The 12,500-nt window shown below is 47.6% G+C and overlaps 2 protein-coding genes across 7 annotated transcripts in view; both read right to left on the bottom strand.

Moving 5' to 3' along the window:
- Nucleotides 1-9,318, bottom strand: part of LOC143320537 (dynamin-1-like) — a 24,108-nt gene extending 14,790 nt beyond the window's left edge. For all 4 annotated transcript variants that reach the window (XM_076730275.1, XM_076730274.1, XM_076730277.1 and 1 more), the window contains exons 1-10: nt 8,881-9,318; nt 6,345-6,418; nt 6,086-6,235; nt 4,845-5,048; nt 4,578-4,676; nt 3,662-3,822; nt 2,867-3,009; nt 2,054-2,189; nt 1,870-1,937; nt 1,640-1,778 (exon numbers count right to left, since the gene is read on the bottom strand). In XM_076730275.1, the coding sequence (XP_076586390.1) occupies nt 1,640-1,778; nt 1,870-1,937; nt 2,054-2,189; nt 2,867-3,009; nt 3,662-3,822; nt 4,578-4,676; nt 4,845-5,048; nt 6,086-6,235; nt 6,345-6,418; nt 8,881-9,041 (1,335 nt within the window). In that variant the 5' untranslated portion in view covers nt 9,042-9,318. The remainder of the gene's footprint in view (nt 1-1,639; nt 1,779-1,869; nt 1,938-2,053; nt 2,190-2,866; nt 3,010-3,661; nt 3,823-4,577; nt 4,677-4,844; nt 5,049-6,085; nt 6,236-6,344; nt 6,419-8,880) is intronic.
- A 267-nt stretch (nt 9,319-9,585) lies between these two features.
- Nucleotides 9,586-12,500, bottom strand: part of fhip2b (FHF complex subunit HOOK interacting protein 2B) — a 21,559-nt gene continuing 18,644 nt past the window's right edge. For all 3 annotated transcript variants that reach the window (XM_076730278.1, XM_076730279.1, XM_076730280.1), the window contains one exon: nt 9,586-11,697. In XM_076730278.1, the coding sequence (XP_076586393.1) occupies nt 11,595-11,697 (103 nt within the window). In that variant the 3' untranslated portion in view covers nt 9,586-11,594. The remainder of the gene's footprint in view (nt 11,698-12,500) is intronic.

Consider the following 12,500-nt stretch of genomic DNA (forward strand, 5'->3'; position numbering starts at 1 on the left):
CTTCTGCGTACACTGCCTGACAGTGTTAGTAGTAGTAGTAGTAGTAGTACCTTCTGCGTACACTGCCTGACAGTGTTAGTAGTAGTAGTAGTAGTAGTACCTTCTGCGTACACTGTCTGACAGTGTTAGTAGTAGTAGTAGTAGTAGTACCTTCTGCGTACACTGTCTGACAGTGTTAGTAGTAGTAGTAGTAGTAGTAGTAGTACCTTCTGCGTACACTGTCTGACAGTGTTAGTAGTAGTAGTAGTAGTAGTACCTTCTGCGTACACTGTCTGACAGTGTTAGTAGTAGTAGTAGTAGTAGTAGTAGTACCTTCTGCGTACACTGCCTGACAGTGTTAGTAGTAGTAGTAGTAGTAGTACCTTCTGCGTACACTGCCTGACAGTGTTAGTAGTAGTAGTAGTAGTAGTACCTTCTGCGTACACTGCCTGACAGTGTTAGTAGTAGTAGTAGTAGTAGTAGTAATACCTTCTGCGTACACTGTCTGACAGTGTTAGTAGTAGTAGTAGTAGTAGTAGTAGTAGTAGTACCTTCTGCGTACACTGTCTGACAGTGTTAGTAGTAGTAGTAGTAGTAGTAGTAGTAGTAGTACCTTCTGCGTACACTGCCTGACAGTGTTAGTAGTAGTAGTAGTAGTAGTAGTAGTAGTAGTACCTTCTGCGTACACTGTCTGACAGTGTTAGTAGTAGTAGTAGTAGTAGTAGTAGTACCTTCTGCGTACACTGTCAGACAGTGTTAGTAGTAGTAGTAGTAGTAGTAGTAGTAGTAGTACCTTCTGCGTACACTGTCTGACAGTGTTAGTAGTAGTAGTAGTAGTAGTAGTAATACCTTCTGCGTACACTGTCTGACAGTGTTAGTAGTAGTAGTAGTAGTAGTAGTAGTACCTTCTGCATACACTGTCTGACAGTGTTAGTAGTAGTAGTAGTAGTAGTAGTAGTAGTACCTTCTGCATACACTGTCTGACAGTGTTAGTAGTAGTAGTAGTAGTAGTAGTAGTAGTAGTACCTTCTGCATACACTGTCTGACAGTGTTAGTAGTAGTAGTAGTAGTAGTAGTAGTAGTAGTAGTAATACCTTCTGCGTACACTGTCTGACAGTGTTAGTAGTAGTAGTAGTAGTAGTACCTTCTGCGTACACTGTCTGACAGTGTTAGTAGTAGTAGTAGTAGTAGTAGTAGTACCTTCTGCGTACACTGCCTGACAGTGTTAGTAGTAGTAGTAGTAGTAGTAGTAGTACCTTCTGCGTACACTGCCTGACAGTGTTAGTAGTAGTAGTAGTAGTAGTACCTTCTGCGTACACTGTCTGACAGTGTTAGTAGTAGTAGTAGTAGTAGTAGTAGTAGTACCTTCTGCGTACACTGTCTGACAGTGTTAGTAGTAGTAGTAGTAGTAGTAGTAGTAGTAGTACCTTCTGCGTACACTGTCTGACAGTGTTAGTAGTAGTAGTAGTAGTAGTAGTAGTAGTAGTACCTTCTGCATACACTGTCTGACAGTGTTAGTAGTAGTAGTAGTAGTAGTAGTAGTAGTACCTTCTGCGTACACTGTCTGACAGTGTTAGTAGTAGTAGTAGTAGTAGTAGTAGTACCTTCTGCGTACACTGTCTGACAGTGTTAGTAGTAGTAGTAGTAGTAGTAGTAGTACCTTCTGCGTACACTGTCTGACAGTGTTGACCAGCTCACTGATCACCATGTCGACACACTTCTGACACGGTTCTTTGATCTGAGCGATCAGGCGCTTCACGATGGTCTCAAACGCCATGTCAGGTGTGAACAGACCCGTCCTACGGAGAACACAGGTGAAGCAGTTTACACACGGTACTACAAGTCGCTCACACACCTGCGCACACATGATCACACCATGACTTCAGTTACCTGATGCCGTGGATGTTCTTGATGGCGTAGCTGATCTCTTTACGAAGAGTCTTCTCATCACTCTCCAACTGCAAACACACACACACACACACACACACACACACACACACACACACTACTGCCTTACCATTGTTGTTGTGATTCTCATTGTGTTACAGCTGAGGTTTGTGTGTGCGTGTGTTACCTTGACCAGTTCGAAGGGGAAGCGTTCGTGGAAGATTCGATTGATCTTCGCTCCTCCTGACAGCTCGTAGGTGTCCACCTGATCTCCAGATCCTTCGATCCGCTTCTCAAAGTCCACGGCAAACTGCTGCACCATCCTGACACACACACAAACACTGAGTTGACTTTAATTCAGTGTGTATTAGTCTGCACTGATGTGTCATGTGACTGCCATGTGATGTCATACTGAACTGTGTTGAGTCATTTCTTGTATCGTCCAATCATATCTTGATGGTTTATCTCATGTGCTGACGGGTCACGTTTGTCATGTCATTACTGTGTGTTAGTACTAGTGTGTATTTGGAGCACTGACTGCAGCAGGGCCTTGGTCTCGTTGACTGTGTATTTGTGTGTATTAGTGTGTATTTGGAGCACTGACTGCAGCAGGGCCTCGGTCTCGTTGACTGTGTATTTGTGTGTATTAGTGTGTATTTGGAGCACTGACTGCAGCAGGGCCTCGGTCTCGTTGACTGTGTATTTGTGTGTATTAGTGTGTATTTGGAGCACTGACTGCAGCAGGGCCTCGGTCTCGTTGACTGTGTATTTGTGTGTATTAGTGTGTATTTGGAGCACTGACTGCAGCAGGGCCTCGGTCTCGTTGACTGTGTATTTGTGTGTATTAGTGTGTATTTGGAGCACTGACTGCAGCAGGGCCTCGGTCTCGTTGACTGTGTATTTGTGTGTATTAGTGTGTATTTGGAGCACTGACTGCAGCAGGGCCTCGGTCTCGTTGACTGTGTATTTGTGTGTATTAGTGTGTATTTGGAGCACTGACTGCAGCAGGGCCTTGGTCTTGCGTCCTGGGTCGTCCGGTCTGAAGTTCTTATACTCCTCCACCTCCTTCTCGATGGCGAGCAGCTGGCTCTGCAGTTTGCTGCGTAACGCCGGCAACGTGTCCCGGATGTGGTTGGTCAGTTGCTATGGTTACAGTGGGAACAGAGAGCACAGAATCTGACTTCGTCCTGAAGACTTCCTCAGTCGCTGCGTCAGACATCACTTCCTGTTTACTGACCGCCGTTTTCGTTCTGACCTAAATAGCATGTGGGTCACCTGTGGGCCAGGATGGCGCAGGTGTATGAGCAGGTGTTCTGCTGGTTGTATGTGTGCCGGATGTGGCCAGACCATGACATGCTGGTTTTATGGTGACTTTGTCTACTTGGATGTGGGCCATGAGTGCAGGTTCTACAAAAAGCTTCAGCTGGTAGCAGTGAGTCCTGACCACCCTGCACCATGTTGTCTGTCACTTTACAGAAAATGTGGCCACTACATCTGACATCCTTCAACGGATCATGCAGATTCAGAGACGTGCTGCTGTGCTGTCATGTTGTAGCTGCTACACACTGATGAAATGCTGGATTTCCATGTAAACACACATTCTGTGGACCTTTGGAGGACGTTCAGAGGACATCCAGATGGCCTCCTGAGGACAGCAGATTGATACCCATCTGAGCATCTCACTCACGAACTAAGACAATGAGAGGACGAGGAAACTGAAATGACCCGTGTGTGTGTGTGTGTGTGTGTGTGTGTGTGTGTGTGTGTGTGTGTGTGTGTGTGTGTGTGCGTGCACCTGGTTGAGGACTTTCTGCAAGTGGGCGGTGCCCATGCGGTCGGCCAGGTGTCGGTATGCCGGGTGTGACAGGAAGAACTTCCTCTCAGCTTGCAGAGCTGCTGTGATGTCTTTCTTTCCATCGATGTCCTTCTGACTACGGTTCACCACCCCGATGTAACCTGACACAGTTCAGGGTCTGTTATTGTCTCTGTGTGGACACCTGGGGGTCCATTACTGTCTGTACTGCAGTATTTTGCAATGGTTACTTGCAGGTTGATCTACATTGACCACTGATTACTGAGATATCTGATATGGTGTTTGATTTTCTTAAAATCTGCAGTTCTTTGTGTCTCTCTGACCTGTGGAATTCCTCAGGGGTCAATCCTGGGTGCAGTCTTATACATATTCTATATCTATATAGAGTACCCTTCACATGCTCCATTTTAGTGGTTTAATGACTTTTTGTCTTGGATGACTCATAGTTCCCTAAAGTTAAATCATAACAAAAACAAAGTTCTGGTCTTTGCTCAAAATGAGATCTTTGAAACATCACATCAGCACTGAGGCTCCCTGGTTTCTAAGTCAAAGTTGGTTTCCACAAACCTCAGACTCAGTTTGGATTCCCAGCTGAACTTTGATAAACATCAAATCAATTATCATTAAACCACATCTCTTCTTATCTTTCTTTGAAACAAGAAGATGCGTCTTTTCGACCTCAGAATGCAGGATTACTTATGGTTCTTAAAGTCTCCAAAAACAGAACGGGAGCCAGAGCATTTAGCTATCAAGCTCCTCTCCTGTGGAACCATCTTCCACACTTTGGGGAGTCCGGGAGGTGGACACTGTCTCTACATTTAAGAGTCGGCTTAAAACTTTCCTTTTTGATTAATCTCATAGTTAGGGCTGGCTCAGGCTTGCCTCACTGTGTCTTTACCTCTGCGCAGCGGCAGCAGTTTGTTCTCCAGAATGTCTCTGGCGTCAGTTCCTTCATCCATCAGGTCCAGTTTGGTGACCACACCGATGGTCCTCAGACCTGAACACACATATTCAAAAAGCTTTATTTGAACCCATCGAATACAAGACGATCATGGGCCCCTGAGCAGACACGTGAATGGGCCCCCACCGCTCAGAAATAGTCCTCATTTTGCATCTCTTTGCGGTTGTCTATCAAAGTAAAAAATCCACAAAAAAGGACACTGACCTTGTGGGTCAACCTCCTTGGCGATTTTCAGAGCATCCGAGTTGGCGAGGTCAGAGTTGGCAGGGGAAACAGCCAATAGGAGGCAGTTCTCCTTGGTGACAAACTGCATGAGCATGTCCCTGATCTGGTGCTCAATGTCCGCCGGCTGGTCCCCCACTGGGACCTTCGTCATCCCGGGAAGATCCACCAGAGTCAGATTCAACACTGACAACACAAACACAAAGTATGTGTTTATCATGGTGGACTCATTTAATGGTGGACTCGTTTAAGTACCTGGGTGTTCACCTCAACAATAACCTGGACTGGACAGACAGTACTAACACCCTGTACAGGAAGGGCCAGAGTCGCCTACGCCTGCTGAGGAGACTGAGGTCCTTTGGTGTGTGCAGGGCTCTACTCCGGACTTTCTATGACACTGTGGTGGCCTCTGCACTGTTTTATGCCACAGTGTGCTGGGGAGGGGGCAGCAGGGACAGAGACAAACTGGTTAAGAGAGCCAGCTCTGTCCTGGGCTGCCCACTGGACTCCATCCAGGAGGTGGCGGACAGACGGACGTTAGCCAAGCTGACATCCATCGTGGACAACTCCTCCCACCCCCTGCACCTCACTGTGAGGACCCTGAGCAGCTCCTTCAGCACAAGACTTTAACATCCCCAGTGCAGGAAGGAGCGCTGCCGCAGGTCATTCCTCCACCGCCATCAGACTGTAGAACAGTGCACAACAACATCCACTCAAATGCAAGTTGAACTGATCACATCTCACATTTTCCTCTGTTTTCATGTGCAGTTGTCATTTTGAAATTACCTTAGTGTGCTTGTATTGTATATATTGTTAATTAACATAGGGTATATAACACTTCTGCAAATATATATATATATATATATTTTGTCTTCTTGTCCTCTGACTTCTTGCACTCTGTCTTGTTGCTGCCGTAACGTACATTTCCCCCATTGTGGGATAAATAAAGTCTGTCTATCTATCCATCCTTTTGACGCTGCTGTGGAATATTTACTTTGAGGCGAGTTTAAGAAGCTCAGGAGAAGCAGAAATCATAACAAGAAGAGTTTGAAACTAAAAAGGAAATAATGTCCTGTTCATTGACAGTCCATCACAGAGCGTCCAGAGGACACCAGACGGCGACTGCGACTAGCAAAAGAGCAACACTAGTGTGTGTGTGTGTGTGTGTGTGTGTGTGTGTGTGAGAGAGAGAGAGAGAGAGAGCGAGCGAGCGCGTGAGTTACCGTTTGGTGAGTAGACTCGCAGGTTTATGGGGACCGGACTGATCCCTTTGTTGTGTCCAGTGATTCGATCAGTTTCCGCTTCGATCTCCTGACGAACTTCATCAAAGTCTGTGAACTTCTTCCCTTTACAGTGCAGGAACTCTCCAAACTCTGGTCGGCCAATCAACAACCAGTCACATGATCAGATCAACAATCACATGATCAGATCAATAATCAGTCACATGATGAGGTTTACGGTCTGTGGATGGTTGAGACTCACCTGTTGGGCAGTTGATGAGCTGCAGCACCAGGGGGCGCCGAGTGACGATACCTGAACCACGAGGGAGGAAGTCTCTGAGAGGAGGAGGAAGAGCAGGAGCGAGAGGAGGAGGAAGAGAAGGAGGGAGAGGAGGAGGAAGAGAAGGAGGACATGTTTGCATTATCCATCTCTGGACTGGAATGAGCAGCATTTTTGGACATGGAACCACGTGGTCCAGGTTTACAGTCCTGGACTCTGCAGCTGAGGCAGAACCACGTGATCCAGGTTTACAGTCCTGGACTCTGCAGCTGAAGCAGAACCACGTGATCCAGGTTTACAGTCCTGGACTCTGCAGCTGAGGCAGAACCACATGGTCCAGGTTTACAGTCCTGGACTCTGCAGCTGAAGCAGAACCACATGATCCAGGTTTACAGTCCTGGACTCTGCAGCTGAAGCAGAACCACATGGTCCAGGTTTACAGTCCTGGACTCTGCAGCTGAAGCAGAACCACGTGATCCAGGTTTACAGTCCTGGACTCTGATCCATCATGTTTCTCTCAGATCTTATTTGAGCTGTAAGACCTGAATCCTGCAGGGACTGCAGCATCATCACGACATCCTCAGAGTGTGTGTGTGTGTGTGTGTGTGTGTGTGTGTGTGTGTGCTGACTGCAGGGAAACCAGACACTGCAGCTCTCCACCTACACACACACACACACACACACACACACACACACACACACACACACACACCACACTGTTATTGTCATGCAATGCTGCTTCGACCCTGCTCAGTCATGTGACCAACAGAAACCAATGAGATGAGAGATGCAGAGAGCGAGAGGCCCTCTTTATCGTCAAGATGAGGAGGAAGATAAAAATATTCAGCCAATCAGCTTCCAGCAGGAATCAAACTACAGACCAACAGAAGATGACGATGACAGGAAGTGAATTCAGAGTCTTTGTCTTCTGTTTGAGCATCACTGCAGGCGGAGGAGGATGATGAAGAGGATGAAGAGGATGAAGAAGATGAATATGATGATGATGAAAATGATAAACGAGGAGATGAGGAGGATGTTGAGGAAAATTGTGAGTATGATGATGAAGATATTGATGATGAAGAGTATGAAGGTCAGCATGACGATGGGGATAAGGATTAAGAGGATGGTGATGATGATGACGATGAAGATGCGCTGCTTCATCAGCCCGCAGAGGAGGAAAGTAACTGGGTACAAGTACTCGAGTACTTCTATCTTGTCACAGTACTGCAGTACAGTACAGGGCTGAATTGTACATCAAGCGGAGCTGACATGTTTTTAACGTCAGGTCATTTCTTACAGTGTGGTGTTTCTGCTGTACATGAACTGTTCCAGCAGTTTGACAAATTTCATCGAATCGAATCGTTTGTTTCCACGTTGTTTGTTTGTTTGTTTGTTTGTTTGTTTGTCTCTGCTTGCTCTGCTTTGGTCTCTTCCAGCTCTTCAGCTGCTAAACGCTGAACTGTGTTTGGTTACAGTCACTTTTGTCAGGTTTGATTGTGGAAACAGCTGAAAGAGATGAAAATGTGAAAGCTGCCGTGTTCAGAAACATTTTGGAAACAAATAAATTCTGACCAGTGAATTATTGGGATTTGAATCATAATGGAGGAGAAATGAAAACATGTTTGTCGATATTCTGGTTTTATTGACGTCTTCGTGACAAAGATTTAGTCTCATGCTCCTCAAGGCTCAATCTTTGGTCCTCTTCTCATTAACGTTTGCTTCCATCAGGCCACATGACACAAAACATTCACATCAATGACATCAGCTTTCAGAGCAGATTCACCTCCAGAGATCTTCTGTGAGGAACGAAGGAAACGCTTGACCGACTGACCCTGAACATTCATTCGGACCTGAGAGAACGATCTCACTGCTCAACTGGACGCCCTGTCTCTGAAAACCAGAAACCAGGACAGAAACTGGGGTGGAACTTTGGCCTCAGAGTTCAACCTGAAGCCAAGAGGGTTCTGCAACCTTAAAGAGAGCCAGAGTCCGAACATCCACGTGGAGGACTTTAAAAACGATCCACAGTGAAGGTCTTGTCTCAGGTCTGCCGGAGTCAGAACAAAGACCCAGAGACCAGGACCAAACCGGAACACAACAGTTGTCAGGTGTGTTCACTGGCCTTCACCCTCTGAACTGCGCCCACCTCATCCTAACACCTTTGTCCATCGAGCGCTCCTCTGAATAAAGAACCAGAACCACCTTTGAGCACCTGAGAGCTGGAATTCAGAGAAATCACTAAAAATTAAAAATGAACCAAGTCAGGTTCAAACCAAAGTCCATGTTGAGTCAAATATGAAGCTCAGCGGAATATCTCATATTTCACATCATCCAGCTTCATTGAGACCCGCATCGTGCTCCGCCTGCGGATTTCTACAGCGGGTCAGCCGGCCTGCACTCAGCCGGGCGGCTTTAAGCTCTATTACAGCCGAGGCAGGAGTCACGGGCCGGCCTGGACGGACAGACAGACAGGTGGACAGACAGACAGACAGACAGACAGACAGACAGGTGCACTCACTTGCCCACGAAGTTCTCCAGCACGGAACTCTTCCCGGCGCTCTGCCCGCCCACCACCGCGATCTGCGGCAGGTCGAGGCTCGAGTTCTGGCCGATGGAGGCGAAGGCGTCCTGGAGCTTGTTCACCAGCGGGATGAGCTCCTCCATCCCCCGGTTCCCCATGGTGGAGACGGGCAGGTGCGGAGGCGGAGAGGCTGATGGAGGACCAGTCAGACAGACAGGCAGGCAGCAGTGAGACCGGCAGGGAAGCAGCAGCTGTCTCACGTCATCACGCTCTCCTCGATCAGTTGATGAATCCGATCAGCTGATCGATAATCGAGCAGATGTTTATATCGATGATGAAGAGCGTCCCGCTGTGACCTTCAGCTCCGCTTTCCTCCTCCTCTTCCTCTCTCCTCCGCTACATGGAGAGACCAGCCCACTGCGCGCGCGCCACACACACACACACACACACACACACACACACACACACACACACACACACACACACACACACACACACACATCCGGTATGGACCTTCATAATAAAAGTCTTCATGTCTCTGGAATCATGTCAGTTATTAATATTTAATGACGTGCTGATTCAGAGACAAAGTCTCTGTCCTTGTGTCTCTTTTTCTTTCCGTCAGCACTGATCAACGTTTTTATTATTCTGGAAACTGAACTGACTCATTTCTAATATTTCTAATATTTAAACAGTCTAACATTCATACCTGCAGACGCCATGTTGTCCATGTCGGTCCTCAGGTGGAGCACCTGTCCATCATGTTTGTAGGAGCAAAGAAGAATGGACTCATATTTAACAGCTGACATCATGAGAGACGGTGAACTTTCCTGAGCCAATGAAGCGGCACGATGGAGATGGACCAGTTTCAGCTCAGAGTCCTAGCTTCAGGACTCGACTGTGACACCTGTGATCTGCTGCACTTACGTCCATCCCTGAGAGCAGTTCCACAACTATTAAACTGCCTACTGAAGATGGTCGTGGACTTCAGCCTGCCGTCTCCAGCCCATGAGGACTCAGATCGTGTGGACACCGTCCCTAAGCTCGCAGTGGAGCGCGTGGCCTCGGCTCCGTGTGGACAGCATTGAGATTCGTTGGTAACTTGCTTTCGGTTCAGGATCACGCTCATCCAGATGCAAATGTGACACATTAAACAACCAACCTTGAACCTTGTTCTTACTCTTTGACATCAAACCTGGAAAATAATGCAGCTGCTTTTATTTGTCATGTTCGTCTCCTTCAGTTCTCCGACTTTCTACCAGGTTTCGTCCTGAAAACAGATGAAGTCTTTATTGTGATTTTAATGTCCACGTGGACGTTGATGAGGACACCCTGAGGACACTTATCTCATCATTAGACTCTGCTGGCTTCCTGCCAGGTCACCAGAGATCTGATGGTGCTGTAGCTGAAAGGATGTGATCCCATCAGATCCCGTTTCACTCGAGAACTCCTGTGCTAACCTTAGCTCCTCCACACGGAGCACCTGGATGATCGTGACACAGGTTCTTCAGGTGCGACTCTGGTGCCCCTCTAAAGAAGAAGACAATAGGCTTCAGAGCGTCCACGGTGTGTTTACACGTGTCTCATTTTAATGTGATTTTCAAACCAAACAAACAGACATGAAGATAAAGATGAGGAGCCTGAAAACAGTGAAACAGTGAAAACACAGAGAGCTCAGACGGAAAGGCTGCTGACACACAACAGAGCACCAAGAAGAAGAAGAAGGAGGAGGAGGAAAAAGGAGAAGGAGAAGAAGAAGAAGAGGAAGGAGGAGGAGGAAAAAGGAGAAGGAGAAGAAGAAGAAGAGGAAGGAGGAGGAGGAAAAAGGAGAAGAGGGAGAAGAAGGAGAAGAAGAAGAAGAGGAAGAAGGAGGAGGAAAAAGGAGAAGAGGGAGAAGAAGGAGAAGAAGAAGAAGAGGAAGGAGGAGGAGGAAAAAGGAGAAGGAGAAGAAGAAGAAGAGGAAGAAGGAGGAGGAAAAAGGAGAAGAGGGAAAAGAAGGAGAAGAAGAAGAAGAGGAAGAAGGAGGAGGAAAAAGGAGAAGAGGGAGAAGAAGGAGGAGAAGAAGAAGAGGAAGAAGGAGGAGGAGGAGAAGAAACACAGATGAAACACAGGACACGCCCACAAACATTCACCACCAATCAGGTCCATTTTTCGTCCTCCTCTTCCTCAAACACCACAACTTTATTTAAAATCTCAAAAATCAGTTTTATTTTTACCAAAGTTTCACAGATTCAACACAACTCTGTGTGTGTGTGTGTGTGTGTGTGTGTGTGTGTGTGTGTGAGGGCGTGAGTGTGTGTGTGTGCGAGTATGTTTGTGTGTGTTTTCTGCTCTATGAACTGAGGTCTTTTTCTGTTTTTTATACGTCTGTCTAAACGAGAGCAGAAACCATCGATCCGATTTCTGATCGATTCTAAAACCACAATAAATAACTAAAGCTGTGATGTCACAGTGATGTCACCGCGTCACCAAATCAGACTGCAGAATCAGGATGAGGTCCATTAAGGCTGAGACGACGAGACGCTGCAGCTCACCGAAAGGCTGAAGGTTCAGAGTCCAGGTGCACCGTGAGCCCGACCCGGTCCAGACAAACCTGGTCCACATCGTACAGCTGTGTGGGTTCCCCATCACTCGGTGTGTACTCAGGGCGAATGTGCAGACGTACCCGGTTTACCTGTACGTGTGTCTCTGGCACAGGTGGTTCAGGTGTGTCACTGCCGGTCCAGGGGCAGTTTGACGAAGGCAATGGCGGCCAGCTCCTTACAGAACTCCTCGAGGATGATGAGTCCTCTGAGCAGGGTCAGGTGCTCCAGCCTGAGAACACATCCGCAGGTCAGCACAGGTGAAATTACAAAACAACTTGTTACGTCTTCATGTCAGCAGGTAGGATCTCAGGACAGGAAGCTCCTGATGACGGTCCGTACCTGCAGACAGGAAGTGGCTCTCAGTAAACCTCCTGTGGTCTCGGTGATCTGGCTCAGGTGTTCATCATGTTGCGGGATGGCGCTGCGTTAGGTGGCAGCCTGTTGCAGTAGCTCAGTCGTTTTCGTTCGTCTTTGGTTCATTTAGTGTGTCTTTCTATGTTTCTTTAAATCTCTATTTTCTTACTGTTTTACAACATTTTTGTTGGCCTTTCTGTTACTTTTTACACTCTTTGTGAGAGAGGGCCACACAGAGGGGAGTAGGAGCAGAGTCCACTGCCCGCAGAGAGGACTGCAGTCCTGGACGAGCCGAAAAGACGACGGGCTGCAGAGCCGGAGCCAAGCGGAAGGCGAAGGCACGGAAATACAGACCGTCCGTTCCGGTGATCATCACAGGGAACGTCAGGTCCTTGGCAAATAAGACGGACAAGCTTGTCGCGCTGGTCAGGACTCAATGGGAATACCGACAATGCAGCCTAATGATTTTCACAGAGTCGTGGTTGCATTCAGACGTCCTGGACCGGAGCGTGGAGGTACCCGGCTTCAGCTGTTCAGGCGGACAGAGCCGTGGCTCGGAGCGCCAAGAAGGAGGGAGGAGGGACTGCGCTGTTGGTGAATGAGAAGTGGTGTAATCTCGGACATGTTACCGTTAAGGAACGTTTCTGCGGCCCGGACACTGAGCTGCTAGCCGTGGGG

Source organism: Chaetodon auriga, chromosome 5, assembly GCF_051107435.1.
Source record: "Chaetodon auriga isolate fChaAug3 chromosome 5, fChaAug3.hap1, whole genome shotgun sequence".
Lineage (NCBI taxonomy): Eukaryota > Metazoa > Chordata > Actinopteri > Chaetodontiformes > Chaetodontidae > Chaetodon > Chaetodon auriga.